This window comes from Ostrinia nubilalis, chromosome 4 (genome assembly GCF_963855985.1).
Source record: "Ostrinia nubilalis chromosome 4, ilOstNubi1.1, whole genome shotgun sequence".
NCBI lineage: Eukaryota > Metazoa > Arthropoda > Insecta > Lepidoptera > Crambidae > Ostrinia > Ostrinia nubilalis.
Genome location: NC_087091.1, coordinates 15,116,422 through 15,136,733, shown reverse-complemented (window position 1 = coordinate 15,136,733; position 20,312 = coordinate 15,116,422). Strand labels below are relative to the sequence as shown.

The 20,312-nt window shown below is 38.2% G+C and overlaps 2 protein-coding genes across 2 annotated transcripts in view; both read right to left on the bottom strand.

Moving 5' to 3' along the window:
- Nucleotides 1-767: 767 nt before the first annotated feature.
- On the bottom strand, nucleotides 768-1,676 carry LOC135071397 (uncharacterized). Its single transcript, XM_063965188.1, has one exon. The coding sequence runs from the start codon at nucleotides 1,674-1,676 to the stop codon at nucleotides 768-770; it is 909 nt and encodes a 302-aa protein (XP_063821258.1).
- A 6,720-nt stretch (nucleotides 1,677-8,396) lies between these two features.
- The window catches only part of LOC135071249 (ATP-binding cassette sub-family D member 3), a 32,744-nt gene continuing 20,828 nt past the window's right edge, over nucleotides 8,397-20,312 (bottom strand). Inside the window, exons 8-15 of the mRNA XM_063965033.1 lie at nucleotides 19,861-19,978; nucleotides 18,493-18,590; nucleotides 17,949-18,150; nucleotides 16,820-16,949; nucleotides 16,065-16,239; nucleotides 12,708-12,881; nucleotides 9,995-10,099; nucleotides 8,397-9,045 (exon numbers count right to left, since the gene is read on the bottom strand). Coding sequence (XP_063821103.1) covers nucleotides 8,911-9,045; nucleotides 9,995-10,099; nucleotides 12,708-12,881; nucleotides 16,065-16,239; nucleotides 16,820-16,949; nucleotides 17,949-18,150; nucleotides 18,493-18,590; nucleotides 19,861-19,978 — 1,137 coding nt within the window. The 3' untranslated portion in view covers nucleotides 8,397-8,910. The remainder of the gene's footprint in view (nucleotides 9,046-9,994; nucleotides 10,100-12,707; nucleotides 12,882-16,064; nucleotides 16,240-16,819; nucleotides 16,950-17,948; nucleotides 18,151-18,492; nucleotides 18,591-19,860; nucleotides 19,979-20,312) is intronic.

Here is a 20,312-nt window from a genome sequence, read left to right as displayed (position 1 = left end):
TACGCGACGGCGATGTGTAAATAAGACGTGTGTGAGTTAGACGATGAAGTATCGTGAGTAGGTATAGATATACAGATAGATTCAAGCATGTCCGTGCGCTGCCACTCGTGATTAAGTTCGGCTTGTAGTTTGCGTTTAACCAAAATCATTACACCACCGCCAGTCTTTTTATTGGTTGCATTGAGGTTGCGGTCGCAGCGAAATATGTCATACCGACTGTCGCACAGTTCCGAGTCAAGAATGTCGCTCTGCAACCAAGTCTCAGTAAATAATAGAACATCGTAATCGGTATTTAAAACGTTATTGTGGAATGATGTGCATTTCGTGCGTAAGCCGCGTACATTCTGATAAAATATGTTAAGTTTACTACCAATATATGAAACTCTGTGAGCCATCTTTAGGTAAACTAGACATTTTCAACGTTACAAACACACACCAGTACGTTAATTTACTACTCTTAATTATTGTGTAATCATTACTATTGTATGAATAAAAATGGATGTTGTGCAACAAACCCCCGTAATACAATAAAGGATTATAGCACCGGTTTGATACATAATATATTAATTTTATGTAGGTTTCTTCCTCAGATAAATAAAAGACTAAATAGAAATTAAATATATAAGAGAATATGATAACTATGCATTGTGCATCGACGTTCGAGCATTTTATAGTAGGCTGAACACTATCATTATAATAGGTATAGCTATGAACACAATATAAACAAAGGATACAAGTACATGGAGGTCTCCTCAATACATTTGGTTTCACTTCAGTTTTTCCAAATCTTTTTGGGTTTTTATGAAAAACGAGGGCGATGTGTCGTTCCGGCGAACGTAGATTTTGCAGTTACGAATCCAAACAAACTGGAACGAAGATTTGGACGCCAGCTCACGGGTCTTCCTGTATAGTGCTTTATAATATGGTGTGAGGTGTTCATTCACGTAGATGCGACGGTCCTCTCCTCCCATCCCTATTTCCTTTGTAGTGAGTGCCTTTTTCTTGCGTATAGCAGATATTATCGAATCCTTTATCAGTTGTGATTTAAACTTGACTATGATAAGCTTCGGATTATTTGATACTCGGGTAGGTACTCTGTGAATGTGAATTATGTCGTCAGCGCACAGTACTAGGCCAAGAACTTGACATATTTGATGCAAATGTTGAGAGAGATTTTCATTGTGTGATTCTGGGATGCCCGAGATTTCCAAATTATTCAGTCGTTCACGTTGCTGTTGAATTTGATACTCCTCAGTTAACTCGCCAAGTTGTTTTTTACATTCAGCCAATTCGTTTTCAGTTGTTTTTAATAAAGTCAAATCCTCTTTCATTAAGTCAACGCAGGATTTAAGATCATTCTGCTCCTTTGACTGGTATTCAATAGAATCCACAATACTGCTTAATTCTTTTTTGAAGTTGGAGTGTTCTTCCTTCATTTTATGCATATCTGTTCTCAATGAGCAGATATCATTTTTTATTTCATTAAGATCAGAGCGCATATCTTTCACATCCTGGTCATGAGCCGTCCGGAAATCTTTTAGGAAAGACATACTTTCCGTCCTAAATTCGGTCATCTCATTTCTCAGATCGTCATCTAATGCATGTTGTTTACGTTTACGCTGCGTGACTTGCGCATCCGAGGATCCCTTCTTGTTCGGCGAATGTACCAAACTCATCCTTATGTTCTGATTCGGACGGGTCAGTATGGGTGAGAACAGTCCACGATGCGTAGTTGAGTGAGATGGAGTTATCTGTACCGCTCGCACAATTTCACAACAGGAGCGCAACGATTTAACAGCCACTGGTAGTGAGTACAACTTAGGACCGTATGTGTACCGCAATAAGCCGCAATTCACTTTGCACACAAATTAATATTTTTGACAGAATTTAGAGCGATGATGCACACGTCCGCTACAAGCGAGCCGTCGCGGCGAAAAAAAAGATATTAGACATGCATTATTATAGATAATATTATCATCTTATTTAAATAAGAGAATGGAACAAGTTTAGGTATTTTGATAGAATTTTAGAATTATAAAGGTACTAGCTTTCCGCCCGCGGCTTCGCCCGCGTGGAATTTTGTCTGTCACAGAAAAACTTTATCGCGCGCGTCCCTGTTTCAAAAACCGGGATAAAAACTATCCTATGTTCTTTCCCGGGACTCAAACTATCTCTATGCCAAATTTCATCAAAATCGGTTGCGAGGTTTAAGCGGGAAAGCGTAACAGACAGACAGACAGACAGAGTTACTTTCGCATTTATAATATTAATATATATATATATATATACAGGGTGTCCCGTAATGTAACGTCAAGCCGGAACTGGGTTTTGAGGCAAGTTGTGCTGGTTATCATAAAAATATAAAAAAAAATCTATGTGGCATATTTTAAAAATAATAGGCATTTAAAAAAAATCAAAAAATTCTACTCCAGGTGACGGTCCTTTTGCTCGTGTTGCCACAAATCTTCACTTTTTCCAAATTTTTTTTTTTGTTATGTAACCCTGAATAATGCTTCTCTAAATTGTTATCAAAATTACAAAACCAGCTGCTCCAGCTTGGATGAAAAAAATACATTATTCTCAAAAAAATTTTCAAAATAAAAATTTTGCCTAGTTTAAACTGACTGTACTGAAAAAAAAATGTAGTACGCGAGTGTGGCAAGTGACGTCATAATTTGGCGCATTTAGTAAGGATTCCAAAATGGTATAACACTTGGTAAATTTTTGCTGTAATTGTCGACAATTTTTGTTTTTTTGGAAATAGTACCGTTTTTAAATTTATTTACCTTGGTTAAAAATTATTATTCTAATGTGCCCAAAATTCAAGTTTCTGTGACTGACTATACGGTAGTCACAACTTTTGTCACCATGACAGTAATTAGTAGTTGACATACTGTGACAACTGTGCTCTGCCTGCAATTGTACTTGGTAACAGGGATAATAAGGATATGAAGTTTCGGTTATGGATACGGTTACGGATATCAGAATAATATTATACCGGTTTCGGTTACGGTCACGGATATGAAATCATTTCAGATTATCCGAAAGTCTCGGATAATTTCGGTTACGGAATTATTAGAATTTCAAAAATGTAGGTATAATACAAATAGCAAGATGCTGCGTGAGCGTGACCCACATAGCTACTTTATGTACCAACTAAGACGACACCTATGTACGATAAAGGTAAAACAGGCTGGCATATTAGATGGTGCCAGCGAATGCCAGACAAGTTGGTAACAAATATTAAGATTTAAGGTACAATTCCAAGACGGGCCGCAGACCGCAAACTGCAACCGCAAACTGCAAAACTATGAAATCGGCAGCGCGGCGTTGCAGCTGCGGCGTGTATACTGCAAATTTCATAGAGTTTTGCAGTTTGGCCTTTATCCGAAACTATCCGTAACTTTTGAATCAGTTTCGTTTACGGTTATGGACATTTTTTTATTTCGGATATCCGATAGTTTCGGTTACGGTTACGGATATCCATAACATCCCTGCTTGGTAAGATGGCCCTCTCCGTCCCGCTCATACCTTTTAAAATGGCTTCTCCACCTCACTTAAGCCAGAAACTTAAATTTTGGGCACATTAGAATAATATTTTTAACCAAGGTAGATAAAGTTAAAAACGGGATTATTTCCAAAAAACCAAAATTTTTTGACAATTACAGCAAAAATTTACCAAGTGTTATACCATTTTGGAATCCTTACTAAATGCGCCAAATTATGACGTCACTTGCCACACTCGCGTACTACATTTTTTTTTCAGTACAGTCAGTTTAAACTAGGCAAAATTTTTATTTTGAAAATTTTTTTGAGAATAATGAATTTTTTTCATCCAAGCTGGAGCAGCTAGTTTTGTAATTTTGATAACAATTTAGAGAAGCATTATTCAGGGTTACATAACAAAAAAAAAATTTGGAAAAAGTGAAGATTTGTGGCAACACGAGTAAAAGGACCGTCACCTGGAGTAGAATTTTTTGATTTTTTTTAAATGCCTATTATTTTTAAAATATGCCACATAGATTTTTTTTTATATTTTTCTGTTAACCAGCACAACTTGCCTCAACACCCAGTTCCGGCTTGACGTTACATTACGGGACACCCTGTATATACACACACACACAGGGTGTTGATTTCAATACTCGCCATATTTATTTAGGTGATATATTATGACTTACATAAACGCATTATCCACCAAAAAAAAAATTACAAACGAAAGTGGAATTTTTAGCGAATATTTTCCGTGCAACATCAACTGTACTATGGCTCGCAATAATGCAATACGTTTACATTGTGGCACCCATCGAGCTACGCGGATCGCTCGCTTATCATGTTGGATAGTCTACTGAAGGAAGCCACGTAAAGTAGGTAGTGTAAATAGGTATTTTTCTTTGACTAACTAAAGTTAAAGTTCGTTTTAAATTAGTTTGCTGTTTCCTATTTGTGTGTGAGTGTATTGGAGCGCTTTCCGCCACTACCTACCGCGACGGCGGGAGTATTTTCTACACAAAATTACCAGATTATTCACTTCCTACATTAAAAAGGAATCTCCTTTAAGTTTAGAGCTAGGTTCTTACCGATGCGACTTCAGATGCGTTTCCACGTGCCTTCCCGTAACAGTAAACCATGTTTACATATCTACTCACGAGCACTGTACGTATGGTTAGGCATATTCCTAACACTCACTCACTATTACCACACTCACTATCACACGTTCACACACTAATTACTCAAAACCGCACGAGAAAACAATCAAAAATCGCAAATCACATTCGATGACCGAAGATCTTTGTTAACTAAAGATCCGTCCTATCATAATTAATGCTCTTATAGCAAGCTTCCAAAATACTCAAATGCAAATGATTTGTAGTAGCTCAATCGTTATTATTAAAACGATAAGAATATCAATACATTTTGATAGTTATTTCGTGTAAGTAAGTAATGAAATTAAGTTCATTTAAAATAATCACGAACATGATGATGAATTATTTTATGTAAGTTATGAAGAATGGAAGTTTAACCTGAAACTAACTAACAGCCTAACAGTCGTTCAGGGAATTTAAATTAAACGCCGATAGAAATTAAATTACGTTATTATTTTAAATCAAATTTTTACAGAGATAGATCACGGTAGTAAGAAGTTTATGTACTAGAAAACATTTATCAAGCAGAGAGGAAGAGAAAAGTTGAAGTTACAAGGCAAGAAATAAAGAAATAGCGATTGAGTACTAGGAATTCTAAATACGAGCTAGATTTCGCGGAGCGTGCGCGCAGCCTCTCAACGTGGAAAGCAAAATCGGACTGATGAATGGAGAAAATCGATGATCCACGATTGAGCGCCGATGACGCCCGAAACACGAAGATGAGCGAGCGAAGTATGTATTGCAGTGGTTCCCAAACTTATTTAGTCTACTGCCCACTTTGAGAATAAATTATTTTTTAGCGTCCCCCATATTTGTAGTCAAGAATCGAGTCAGTCGATGTCTAAGAGTCATCCTCGTAGATGACGCCTCCCAAGCTTCTACACAACGTCCTGATTTTTTTTCTGGGTCTCTTACCGCCCCCCTTTAAGCCTGCAGCGCCCACAAGGGGGCGTTATCGCCCACTTTGGGAAAGACTGATGTATTGATCATCAGTCAGTGCACATTAGTGCGAGCCCGATGTCCGTGCGGCGGTATTAGTATTTAAATGAAAGAAGCGCTAAAAGATAGAAATTTTGTTTAGATACTGAAATCAATCGAGTTTAAAAACAAAATCTTGTCTTATCTCCTATCGAAAGTGAAGGAACAAGAGTTTGCCAGTGTGTTATTTCTAGGTGTTCAGTTTGCGGTATTAAGTTAAGTTTTATTTTAATAATTACTATCGTAAAGACGTAAAAGTTATTAAGGTAGAGAGCTATAGAGATGTAAGGAATAACGAACCTGTATGAAAGAGCATTATTGTCATCTGTTTACAGTACTTTTGAATGATAAGTAGTTACAAGCTTGTCACACACATAAAAGCATGGTTTAATTAAAAAAAAAAAAATGTAGGTTCTGTAAAAAAATTATTTTGCGGAAGGAAGCAAATTCGTGTAAAAGGTTTTTTATTAATTAAAGAGTACTTAATTAATTAGTTTTTAGAACAAAAAATAAACTCGTAACGTGATAAGGTGTAAGTAACTAATTTAGTCATTACATTTTTAGGGTAGATTTGGATTAAGCTCAGTCCAGTAATAGTCTTTAAACTCACAGCTGATTGTGGCTGATAGTTGACTGACTCATGGGCGAGCGCGGGTAGTGGGGCGCGGGACGGGGGGCGCAGCGCTTGCCCGGGTCACCGGGTGAGCGCCGCGCGCCGTTTTCGTTGGGGGACTATTCTGCACTGTAGTGGTCGATTATGGAAATCGTAGATATTTAAAAAATAATTTAAAAAAATTTTGAAGTCAGTTTTTTTGCTGATTCGTGATCAGAATAAGCTACTTAATCAACTCCCTAAATATGGCGGGTATTGAAATCAACACCCTGTATATATATATATATATATATACAGGGTGTCCCGTAATGTAACGTCAAGCCGGAACTGGGTGTTGAGGCAAGTTATGCTGGTTATCAGAAAAATATAAAAAAAAATCTATGTGGCATATTTTCAAAATAATGGGCATTTAAAAAGAATCAAAAATTTCTACTCCAGGTGACGATCTTTTTACTCGTGTTGCCACAAATCTTCACTTTTTCCAAATTTTTTTTTTGTTATGTAACCCTGAATAATGCTTCTCTAAATTGTTATCAAAATTACAAAACCAGCTGCTCCAGCTTGGATGAAAAAAATACATTATTCCCAAAAAAATTTTCAAAATAAAAATTTTGCCTAGTTTAAACTGACTGTACTGAAAAAAAATTGTACTACGCGAGTGTGGCAAGTGACGTCATAATTTGGCGCATTTAGTAAGGATTCCAAAATGGTATAACACTTGGTAAATTCTTGCTGTAATTGTCGACAATTTTTGGTTTTTTGGAAATAATCCCGTTTTTAACTTTATCTACCTTGGTTAAAAATTATTATTCTAATGTGCCCAAAATTCAAGTTTCTGGCTTAAATGAGGTGGAGAAGCCATTTTAAAAGGTATGAGCGGGACGAAGAAGGCCATCTTACCAAGCAGGGATGTTATGGATATCCGTAACCGTAACCGAAACTATTGGATATCCGAAATAAAAAAATATCCATAACCGTAACCGAAACTGATTCGAAAGTTACGGATAGTTTCGGATAAAGGCGGAGTCTAAGGGTACAATTATTCCAAACTGCAAAACTCTATGAAATCTGCAGTATACACGCCGCAGCAGCAATGCCGCGCTGCCGATTTCATAGAGTTTTGCAGTTTGCGGTCTGCGGCCCGTCTTGGAATTGTACCTTAAATCTTAATATTTGTTACCAACTTGTCTGGCATTCCCTGGCACCATCTAATATGCCAGCCTGTTTAACCTTTATCATACATAGGTGTCGTCTTAGTTGGTACATAAAGTAGCTATGTGGGTCACGCAGCATCTTGCTATTTAAATTATACCTACATTTTTGAAATTCTAATAATTCCGTAACCGAAATTATCCGAAACTTTCGGATAATCTGAAATGATTTCATATCCGTGACCGTAACCGAAACCGGTATAATATTATTCTTATATCCGTAACCGTATCCATAACCGAAACTTCATATCCTTATTATCCCTGTTACCAAGTACAAGTGCAGGCAAAGCAGGTAGTAACGGCGCGCACGCACGGGTGACTTTTGTCACACTATGTCAACTACTAATTACTGTCATGGTGACAAAAGTTTCTGTGACTGACTGTACGGTAGTCAGTCACAGAAACTTGAATTTTGGGCACATTAGAATAATAATTTTTAACCAAGGTAGATAAAGTTAAAAACGGGATTATTTCCAAAAAACCAAAAATTGTCGACAATTACAGCAAGAATTTACCAAGTGTTATACCATTTTGGAATCCTTACTAAATGCGCCAAATTATGACGTCACATGCCACACTTGCGTAGTACTTTTTTTTTCAGTACAGTCAGTTTAAACTAGACAAAAATTTTATTTTGAAATTTTTTTTGGGAATAATGTATTTTTTTTATCCAAGCTGGAGCAGCTGGTTTTGTAATTTTGATAACAATTTAGAGAAGCATTATTCAGGGTTACATAACAAAAAAAAAATTTGGAAAAAGTGAAGATTTGTGGCAACACGAGTTAAAAGACCGTCACCTGGAGTAGAAATTTTTGATTTTTTTTAAAATGCCCATTATTTTGAAAATATGCCACATAGATTTTTTTTTATATTTTTCTGATAACCAGCATAACTTGCCTCAACACCCAGTTTCGGCTTGACGTTACATTACGGGACACCCTGTATATATATATAGTTGGGATTATAATTACGTGTGATGTTATAATAACTATAAAAATAAATTAAATATACATTATTATTACGAAATTTGAAATTGATAGTTCTATAGAAGAAAACATGTCCATTATTTACTATTTATTACTTAGTAATTACTGAATAAAATATGGATAGTAAATCGTTAAAAGTTGGCTAACTACTCGCACTAGGAGAAGATTTTAATAATTTCGATCGATTGATCGATCAATACATATTTGTGAAATTGTGACCTTAGTTAAAGGTTAACTATGTATTATGTGATTCGAATCACAATCTAAAAAGATAATAAAGTAACGAAATAAAAATTATATTTCATTATATTGAATTCAATATACACATAAATATAAGACATTTTGTAACAGATACATTGATTTAAAATGCATTAAAAAACACAACGCGTGCATCGCATATTCACGCGCTTCGATTTCGTTCCGACCCGGGTTCGCTTTCGAATCGACGTCGCCACGACTCCGAGCCGACGCCGATTCGATCACGAACCGAACTCCTGCGTTTCGTTGTCTATGGCCTCGAAGACGTAGCCGCCTCGGCCGTCCATTTGGAGGTAGTGGTCGTGGTGCTTCCATAACGACTTGCGGTGCGATACGGTGAAGAGGGTTATGCCCATCTGTGGTGATAAGAAGCTCCAAATTAAAATTACTGATTTTGTTTTGGTAAAAGTCTTTACTCTGCACAAATATACACATTTCTGTACTAAAAAAATATTTTTCATATTTTTAGGAGTAGTTCAGAGGTCAAGCTACCTCCCATAGTTTCATTTACTTATTCTGGGACACCCTGTATAATAATATAAGATGGATACGGTTAGTTACTTTTATACACGTATCAGTGATAAATCCATAAATTATTTTTAAATTGTAAAATAAAATTACCGACTAGCGTCACAGACGAATCATGATGTTTATCATCATGAAAATTATAGCAATTATTACGTACAGTCGGCATATCAAGGTAAACTTTGTAGCTCCTTATGCCATCATAATAGAGGCGACTATGCAACAAAAATGCATAGTCTGTACTGTACTTTTTTTCCAACATGCGAACAGAATACATGAGGAAAATTGATAAAGATACGGCAGGATATGATACTTTTTTATTCATTGCCATTACACATCGAATATAACAAACATTCAATCATTGATTAAAAAAGTATAAACTAATGGAAACAATAGTTCATGATAATAATATTAGAAGAGAAGTGGCTAATTCGGATAGATGTTCTAGAAAAAAGCTGCATTGAGATTCGTGGACTAATAAAATCGTTTGTCCCGACTAAATAACGAATAATAAGAATACATGAAGTGAAGTGCAAAGGAAGAAGAAAAGAAATGGTAATTGCTGAGAAATACTGACTCTATATCATAATAATTTAACCTATATAACAACATTTATGCTAACTAAGCAGCAACTTATATTTCTTGCAAGCTGTGTATACCTCTAAGTGATAGTGCAATTAGCTTAATATTTTGCGTATTTTTTAACATATTGTGTATTGTTGTACCTATCGTTGGTGTACCTAATAAATAAATAAAATAAAAAATAAAATAAATACTGACCTCTCTGCAGTACTGGTACATTTGGCCTTCCACGTCGACCGAGACGGCACTGGTGCATTCGTCCAGGATCGCAAACTGCGGCTCGTGGTAGAATAGGCGAGCCATCTGGGAATAAATGAATTCGTTGCAAAAATGTAAACAAACTTTAAAAAAACTTTAAAGTTTTAGTAGAACGGTAATGATCATAATTTTTTTTTTTATTCAAAAGTATTAGTCTTAGAGGTTAGCCCACCAACGGTATACACCAACAGTGAGAACACGTTAAAGGAGGCTAAAAGTTGACAAAGCGAGATGCTCTCTATACTGCTATCCACTTCTTTCATCCATATACAAATATCTGCAATAGAATTAAGAGAGGTTTCCTGGCTGCTGCAACTCCAAGAGCCATTTCAGAAAGTTAAGGGTTGGGAAGTTTCTCCCCTCCCGAGAGCATAATATATCCGTCCAGATATCAGAGCCACATATCACCAGACAGATGATCCTAAGAAAAGCGCTTATAGAAATTTTCAACAATCAAAGGAAGTTGAAGGCGACTTGACAGTTGTTTCTTGGAACTGCTGCTTATATCTATCTATTTCTTCTAAGGCTATAAGGCGAATATCACACTGCACCGCGCTCCGCCGCGGAACGCGGGACGACAGATTTAATCATTGTATGCAAGTACCTCAGTTTGTATAGAAATCACGCGCGGCACAACACACTGACAACGCGTCTGCGCGCGGGATTTTTTATATGCAATCACGCGTTCCGCAGCGGAGCGCGGTGCAGTGTGATAATCGTCTAAGACTTGGACTTGGGGAAATAGTCTATCCACTCACAGCTATCCTCTGCTTCTCTCCTCCAGAAAGCACGTCCATCCAGTCTTCCACAGCGTCCCAGCCGCCGTCGCGAGCACTAAGATACGCCAGTTGCACTAGTTCCAAGAAACTTCAGTCTGCTGCAACTCCAAGAACTACTTACAAAGGCCTAAGGGATTGGGAAGTTAGACTTGCATAACGCCAGTTGCACCAGCTCTAATAAATTTCATGTCTGCTGCAACTACAACACCTTCAAGGAATTCTAAGGACTTGGGGAAATAGTCTATCCACTCACAGCTATCCTCTGTTTCTCTCCTCCAGAAAGCACGTCCATCCTGTCTTCCACCGCATCCCAGCTACCGTCGCGAGCGCTCAGATACGCCAGTTGCAACAGTTCCAAGAAACTTCAGTCTGCTGCAACTCCAAGAACTACTTACGAAGGCCTAAGGGATTAGGAAGTTAGACTTCCATAACGCCAGTTGCGCCAGCTCCAATAAATTTCATGTCTGCTGCAACTACAACACCTTCAAGGAGTTCTAAGGACTTGGGGAAATAGTCTATCCACTCACAGCTATCCTCTGCTTCTCTCCTCCAGAAAGCACGTCCATTCAGTCTTCCACTAAGATACACCAGTTGCACCAACTCCAAGAACTTACTACCTATCTGCTGCAACTCCAAAGGCTACCAAAAAAGGCCTAAAGGGTTGAGAAGATACACTATCCACTCACAGCTATCCTTTGTTTCTCTCCTCCTGAAAGCACGTCCATCCAGTCTTCCACAGCGTCCCAGCCGCCGTCGCGAGCGCTGAGATACGCCAGTTGCACCAGTTCTAAGAACTTCCTACCTATCTGCTGCAACTCCAAGAGCTACCTAAAAAGGCCTAAAAGTTTGACTCACAGCTATCCTTTGTTTTTCTCCTCCAGAAAGCACGTCCATCCTGTCTTCAACAGCGTCCCAGCCGCCGTCGCGAGCGCTCAGATACGCCAGTTGCAACAGTTCCAAGAAACTTCAGTCTGCTGCAACTCCAAGAACTACTTACAAAGGCCTAAGGGATTAGGAAGTTAGACTTCCATAACGCCAGTTGCACCAGCTCCAATAAATTTCATGTCTGCTGCAACTACAACACCTTCAAGGAGTTCTAAGGACTTGGGGAAATAGTCTATCCACTCACAGCTATCCTCTGCTTATCTCCTCCAGAAAGCACGTCCATTCAGTCTTCCACTATGATACGCCAGTTGCACCAGCTCCAAGAACTTACTACCTATCTGCTGGAACTCCAAGAGCTACCTAAAAAGGCCTAAAGGCTTGAGAAGATACACTATCCACTCACAGCTATCCTCTGTTTCTCTCCTCCAGAAAGCACGTCCATCCTGTCTTCCACCGCATCCCAGCTACCGTCGCGAGCGCTCAGATACGCCAGTTGCAACAGTTCCAAGAAACTTCAGTCTGCTGCAACTCCAAGAACTACTTACAAAGGCCTAAGGGATTAGAAAGTTAGACTTCCATAACGCCAGTTGCACCAGCTCCAATAAATTTCATGTCTGCTGCAACTACAACACCTTCAAGGAGTTCTAAGGACTTGGGGAAATAGTCTATCCACTCACAGCTATCCTCAGCTTCTCTCCTCCAGAAAGCACGTAAATCCAGTCTTCCACCGCATCCCAGCTACCGTCGCGAGGGCTCAGATACGCCAGTTGTACCAGCTCCAAGAACTTCGTACCTATCTGCTGCAACTCCAAGAGCCACCTAAAAAGGCCTAAAAGTTTGACTCACAGCTATCCTTTGTTTCTCCCCTCCAAAGAGCACGTCCATCCAGTCTTCCACTAAGATATACCAGTTGCACCAGCTCCAAGAACTTCCTACCTATCTGCTGCAACTCCAAGAACAACCTAAAAAGGCCTGAAAGTTTGACTCACAGCTATCCTCTGTTTCTCTCCTCCAGAAAGCACGTCCATCCAGTCTTCCACAGCGTCCCAGCCGCCGTCTCGAGCACTAAGATACGCCAGTTGCACCAGTTCCAAGAACTTTGTGAGCTGAGCGTCGGTGCGCCCGCGCCGGACCATCTCCTCGCGGGTTTGGGGGTAGATCACCTAAAAGGGTTTGGATAGTTTGCTGTAATCTGTTTATTAAAAAGTGTTGCGGCCCTACTCGCGCCTCATCATATTCTAATAGCAAAATCTACTTCTAATGTAAATGTCACATAACTTTTGTCAGTCAATCTTTATATTGAGTTAAACATTGTGTAAAATCACTTCTCTTTTGGATTCCGATCGAACAACATCAAAATTGGGACGTCTCAAGAATACAACGAAATAAGCAGTTTCCGAGTTTTATTTATTAAATTCCATCGCGTCTGCAAGGCGCGAACAAAAAGACTAATCTATAAACATAGAGGTCAAACTACTGAATGGATTACAAATTGGCACATGTTATGACGTAGGCATCCGTTAAGGCCGGGTAGCAGAGAAAATGGCGAAAATGTGGTTTTCATTTTTCATTTTTGAGGTACTAAACAGTAAAATTAAAGGCTAAGATTTTTATTGGGCATAGTTGAGGATATTTTCTAGGGCTATTAACGGATGGAAACACGATTTGATGAAGTTGACTCGATAGAATATATTCCCAAAGTTACCTCTATTCGTTTTCTATTTATGGTTTTATTTTTAAAATAAGCGATTTGAGATTCTAAATCTTTTACTAAACTAAAGTTCAGAAATAACTTGAGGGCTTTTAACGGATGAAATTTTTATATTGCGTCTTATTTAGTTACTATGTTAAAAAATGTGGAAAAAATCGTCCATGACGGCTTGGACAATCTCAATCAGTCGCGCGGTGGCGCTTACGGAGGACGGACGCGTGTCAGTTTTTTGGCCGTGACAGTTCGCGATTTGTCAATATTTTTGACAATGATGACTTTGATGAGTCACAGTATAATAATATCAGTGTTACTGGAGAAAGCTTAAATTTTTGATAATTAAGAATATTATCAATTTTGTCTACCTATTGAAATTTAAATCGTTCGCATCCTTTTAAACGAAGACTCTACTCATGATACATAGTACATTCCTCAAATATGAGACAAAACCAATGAGTTAAAATTACATTTTAATAGTACCTACATACAATCGTCTTACACTCTTTAGAAGAGCACACTGACACAAATAAATAATAAAAAATACTGTCTAAGGTCTGTAGCTAAAGGTCTAAGCTGTAAGATAGAAGAATCTTCTAGCCAAAAAGATGGCAGATGCAGCAGATGTCAACGGATTTAAAACTGGAGTTCATATGACTCCTTGTAGACTTGAGTCTCTAGAGCGTCCCTTCCTCCACCATGCGTAAGAATGTTTCAAAAATACTGTCTAAGGTCTGTAGCTAAAGGTCTAAGCTGCAAGATAGAAGAATCTTCTACCCAAAGAGATGGCAGATGCAGCAGATGTCAACGGATTTAAAACTGGAGTTGATGTGACTCCTTGTAGACTTGAGTGTCTAGAGCGTCCCTTCCTCCACCATGCGTAAGAATTTTCACAAAAATACTGTCTAAGGTCTAAGCCGTAAGATAGAAGAATCTTATAACCAAAAACATGGCAGATGCAGCAGATATCAACGAATTTAAAACTGGAGTTCATGTGTATCCTTGTAGTTTTGAGTCTCTAGAGCAGTGGTTCTTAACCTTTAAGTCATGAGGGACCATTTTACCAAATTTCTGTCTTGTCAGGGACCATCTCATAATCGGTCAAAACCAGTTTGACTGCAAAAATCAGTTAAAAGTGGTTTTGACCAAGGTGTGCAAGTGCACATCGTGGACCACTTGGAATGCCTCCAGGGACCACCAGTGGTCCGCGGACCACCGGTTAAGAACCACTGCTCTAGAGCGTCCCTTCCTCCACCATGCGTAAGAATGTTTCAAAAATACTGTCTAACGTCTGTAGCTAAAGGTCTAAGCTGCAAGATAGAAGAATCTTCTAGCCAATAACTTTAAAACTATAATTTGAACGAATTTTGCTATTAGTGGACAAATTTCTGCTCACAATGGACTAATTATCTGCTATACTCTCGACTCTCTAAAGCACAACATTTATAAAAATTTTGCTGCGGTAATGCACTCCAGGTAACCATGTGTGATGCTCATTGCTCATAGTGATTTTCGATACAGAGCCCCGTACATACGTTATACATAAATTATGGAAAGAAAACACCCAGACCAATACAAACAAATATGTTTGCAATTTTAGTATGATATTTTTATTTATTAATAAACAAAAAGACTGAACAAAATTGATGCGTGTACTGATTAATGTAATTAACCACATGCAAAGCTTTGTGAATTGCAACAACTACAATTTATTATCCAAGCTCTAAATAATCGCTACTACGAGTAACTGATCATAAAATGTTTTTCCAATCGCTCAAGCTCCCGAGGATCTACCGATAGGTCGGGTGACGTAATCTTGAAATTCTTTTAGCCGGCGCGGAACTTCCGGAAGGTCGGGTGACGCCACGCCTCTTTGAACCGTGTTTACTTTGGCAGTTATATTCTATATTTATTCGATTCTAAAATATAGGTATTCCCAAAAATTTTGAAAGTTGTTTTAATTTTGTATCACTTGGATATGATTTGTATTAGAAAGTGCTGTGAGTGTGACGCTTGAACGGAAGGAAGTCAACCTAACCTAACCAACTGCGTATTTCTAAACTCCGTATTTCTATACTGTGTAGCCGCGAGAGCTCTTTGGCGCGCTGTCTTCGGCGAAGTATTGCGCGCGCAGATTTTGTCAGCGCGAAATACCTACTTTAGCAGAAATACCAAGCCTTAAGAAAGACTTTTTCGAAATCCAGTTCGTTAGTGTATGAAAATAGGGATCCAAACATTAATTAACGCGAGCGAAGCTACCGAAGTAAAAAGTATTGATTCTAGAAAAATAACCTTTATAAGCAACACTGTTGATGGTAGGTAATAGAATGCAAACTGAGCCGGTTATTTTTTATTGGTCAAGCTGCTTCAGATGGTGGGAATAGTTCCGGATCATACAAGGTAAGTTTATAGTGTGTATTTTTTAAAATTAACGTAATGGTATCTGGTAGGGACTACACCCACTTACGCCCATTTATCCTAAACAGAATTAATTGGAAGTTAAGTGACACATGAAGATGCTTTTCTAAAATTCCTATTTATTAGAGACATTGTTATTGAATCATTTAAGGCTAAAATTTTTATAGTTCTACAAATATTAAAAGACAAAACTTTAGTAACACATAACACCTAATCTACAAACCTGATCTCTAAGCGTGCCAAGAGTCATATACGGCCGTTGCGGCACATAGAACAGCTTGCCCTTAGGCGGCTTGGTGAGGGTCCCGCCGAAGATGGGCCACAGCTCTCCCAGCATTCGGAACATGGACGATTTGCCGCAACCGTTCGGTCCACAGACGAGCACGTTCATGCCTGATCTGAAAGAATTTTTAGATTAAAAACTTTGCTTCTCGAGGTATGTCCCGTAAGTGCAACTTTCTTATTTATTTAATTAGATTCCTATAAGTGTTCTCGTTAAGAAGGAGAAGGAATAAAGCATTGGACATCAAACAGGACACAAATGTAGCAAACTAAAGTACCTAGCAGTAAAGTCCGGCATATCTGCCGATAATGGAGTTAATGAATGGGTTTTCAAGTGGGGAATATGTTTTGACGGTCTATTCCACTTTGATCAACTGGCTTTGATCACCCAGGTGATCAAAGCGGACTCCAAGCGACAATTTGGTGTCCTTTGATCACCCATGGATAAGATGACCTGGGTAATAAAAGTGGACTGCAGTTAAATTATTATTTTTTAGGACATGAGACTATACAAGGATGTGTAATTTATTTATTCAAAGTAAAAAAATAATTCAAAGGAAACTAAATACAAATTAAAAATGTGTTTTGTTTCACTTCCACTGCTGGACAAAGGCCTTCCTCAAGGATTTCCACAACGACCGGGAGGCCTTTAAAAATGTGTATTTTAAAAGATTTGTTAATATTCATAATACTAACTTGACTTCAAAGGAGAGCTCCTTGATGAGCACGTCTCCGTTAGGCGTGACGAGCGGCACGCGCTCAAAGCGGATGATCTTGTCCTGGTAGATGATGCGGCCCGCGCCCGGCGCCATCAGCATCGGCGTGTCTGGACAACAAATGTGTCTTATGTGCTTGTGATAGGTGCTAGTTTGCAACAAACGTGGATACTCATTGTACATTTAAGATTGTATAGACTGCAGCACATCCTTACAATCCACAACATCTATAGTTTGGTCTGCGAGCACGTAGAATTTTGTCCAATGACCCCAAGCTACCCATCCTTATCGCTCACGCGTAATTATGTCGCTGTCGCGCTCGCACACTCACTGCGGGCGCCCGTCGCACAGTCGCGTGACAAAATTCTACGTGCTCACAGACCGGGCTTTAGATAGCTAACAGTCCTTTAGTACAACAATGTTCAAAGTTCCACGACACGGCTGTCAGTCTACTAGATGGTCATCTCTTAGCCAAATATGACATGAAGACCGAGAGTTCATCTTTTGGCAATTTATTCTATGTACTGACTGGTATTACTCACCAATACCAGTCTCGATCAGCAAGTTGCTGATATACTCTTGAATTTTCTCAAGAGACACGCCGTGAGTCGCGACAATATTCTGATGATTATCGCCGTTTTCACAAACATTACTATGAGGACTCACAGTGCGCGTAGACGCACAGGGTGACACACGAACCAATCATAGGCTCTATTCAACGCTGTGCGATCGATTTGCTGCTTCACTTAAGCAAGCATCGTTTGTGAATATGGGCGTATGAGTTTTAATTCACTCACCAGACGAAGTGGTGCTATTCTGCGAGTTCCTATCATGCATGGTCCTCTTGTAGTTCCCTTGGTATACTTCATCTAGCACTGTACGAAGTTGCGTGACTCGCGCCGTGAGCCCAGCCAGTTTGTTCATTAGGAGCTACATTAATTACATTCACTCACCAGACGTAGTGGTGCCATTCTGCGAGTTCCTATCAAGCATGGTCCTCTTGTAGTTCCCTTGGTACACCTCATCTAGCACTGTACGAAGTTGCGTGACTCGCGCCGTGAGCCCAGCCAGTTTGTTCATTAGGAGCTACATTACTTATATTCACTCACCAGACGTAGTGGTGCCATTCTGCGAGTTCCTATCAAGCATGGTCCTCTTGTAGTTCCCTTGGTACACTTCGTCCAACACAGTCCGTAGTTGCGTGACTCGCGCCGTGAGCCCAGCCAATTTGTTCATCTCGCGACCGGATAGAACGAGACGACCGATGCCTTCCGCCATTTTGACCATCATTCTTCCGTATGTGTAGTAGTGCTGGAGAATTTGTATGTAATAAAATAAATAAATAAAAATGTATTAATTATTCATGTTAAAAATGATAATAGACATTGAGTTTTTTCTAGAATCATTGTCTTTATTTAAAATAGGTTAAATGAAAGGCTAGTCGAAAAGCTGACTAACAACAAACGTTTACTTTAGAATTAATTGTGAGAAGTTTGTTATTTTTAGGATTTTGTTTCATTGTAATAGCGGTTCGATTTTACTGTTAAATAAATGAACTTTTGATTAAACACAGAGAATGTTCAGGTAAACGCACCAAAATAACTTTTTCCCTGAGCCACCATTATAATAATAATAATAAAAATATTATTATACCTTAAACCTATCATTTTCAGTTCCAGTTGTGAGCAGATTGTGGTTTTTGGCGAAGAACGGCCGCGATACGGCGTAGAAACCGACTGTGATCGCGACATCTGCAAAAAATAAAAATATAACAGGCTATTAAGAAGCTATGGCTATTAAAATACCTTAGATTTTAGCACAGTTTACTTAATTATTTGTCAGTCTTTTTCAAAGTTCAATATGCGAAGATTTTGCAGTAAAAAGGTTGGTTTTGACCGGTTATGAGTTACATATTACAAAGAAATTTCGAAGAAAATGATGTTCCTCTTTGCAATAGGTACTATTTTAGAAGCGAATGGAGGGAATTCTCGCAAATCTCTCGTGGCACAATCGATTTCATAAATATATTGCCAATGCCCAATGTTTCAAAATATTGTAGCGCAGTTACATAATATTTTATGTTAATGAACAGTTTATATTGATTACATTTTATTGATGTTGAGTTTGTATTGAAATATATGATCGTTAAAACGCTAAAAATATTTTGAAACATTGGCACTGCCAATATATTTATTGAACTCTACTGTAACAGAGATGAGAACACAAGTAAATATTATTGTAATTATTCAATTTCAAAACCTGTTTCTCACAGCTCACCATAATAAGCATGTATTTTCTAGATAATTCAATGATTTTGTCAGAAACGAAAACCAACAGTGTCCATGTAAATATATTCTTTAATTTGGATATTTATAACGTTGATAAACTAATTACAATTGCAAATAGGAATCAGTTCACCAGACAGACATTTTGTAACTCACAATAGATTAACTGCGCGGCGGGTTAAATGTCACTTGTATAGGTACTTTTATTTCCTTTACATTTGGAAATTTCACGTTTTACCTTGTATTTCATTATGTATGAGCGACGGTGACTGCATAAAATATATGGGAGTTGAAAACTCTTTTTGAAGCTAACTTTCAGACACAATAATAAGCTCGTAATAAAATAAAACAATGTTTAAAACTCGAACAAAGTTACGAGCCTGTAATTGTTCTAAATATTGAAATTAAGCCTATTAGTGGCTTGGAGTTAGCGAGCCTAAACCTTACATAATACTACAGCTGCGAAAGTTTCAAAGTTTACGAATTGCATTCTGGTGGAACCCGTGGTGGAACTTTTCGGGTAAAATATGGGGAATCCTCTAATATTTGGCTTCCAACGACACACAGCACAGCAACAATAGTTACCTAAAAGACCTAAATAAATATGCACCGTATGTTAACGGGATATGCACCTTATTCGCTTCAAAACTAACACATATATCGGGACACGGACTACCTGAAATATGCACCGTATGCTAACGAGATACGGACCTTATTAGCTTTAAAACAAACTTACATTTAGCTATGATGTTGTCGATGAAACCCATGGCGACTCTGAAGTTTAGGAAGTTGCGTAGATGCCGCGTCAGCTTGTAGAAACTGGCGAGGAGAGTCAACTGCTCCCTGTGGTTGCCCTGAGGATATGTTCATACAAATGAGCATAGGATTTTACAAAATATAGCATGAAAAATGCCCTTATCATCAGGTCATTTATATGTCTATAGTCTATTCAGCGTAAGATGGTGATTATGACAGTTCTATTTAGTGAGGCGCTCCTTATAAACCTAATCGATATTTTTTAGAATCGAGAATATTTTCTATAGAAATCTAATCGCCTTTTATTTGTTTGATTTTTAATCTTGATCAAAATTATCTATGAATTTGAACTATCTGGAAATGGAATAAACGTGAATATTCTTAGTGGTACAAAACAAATCACAAAGAATTAAGGATATGCATTTTATTCAA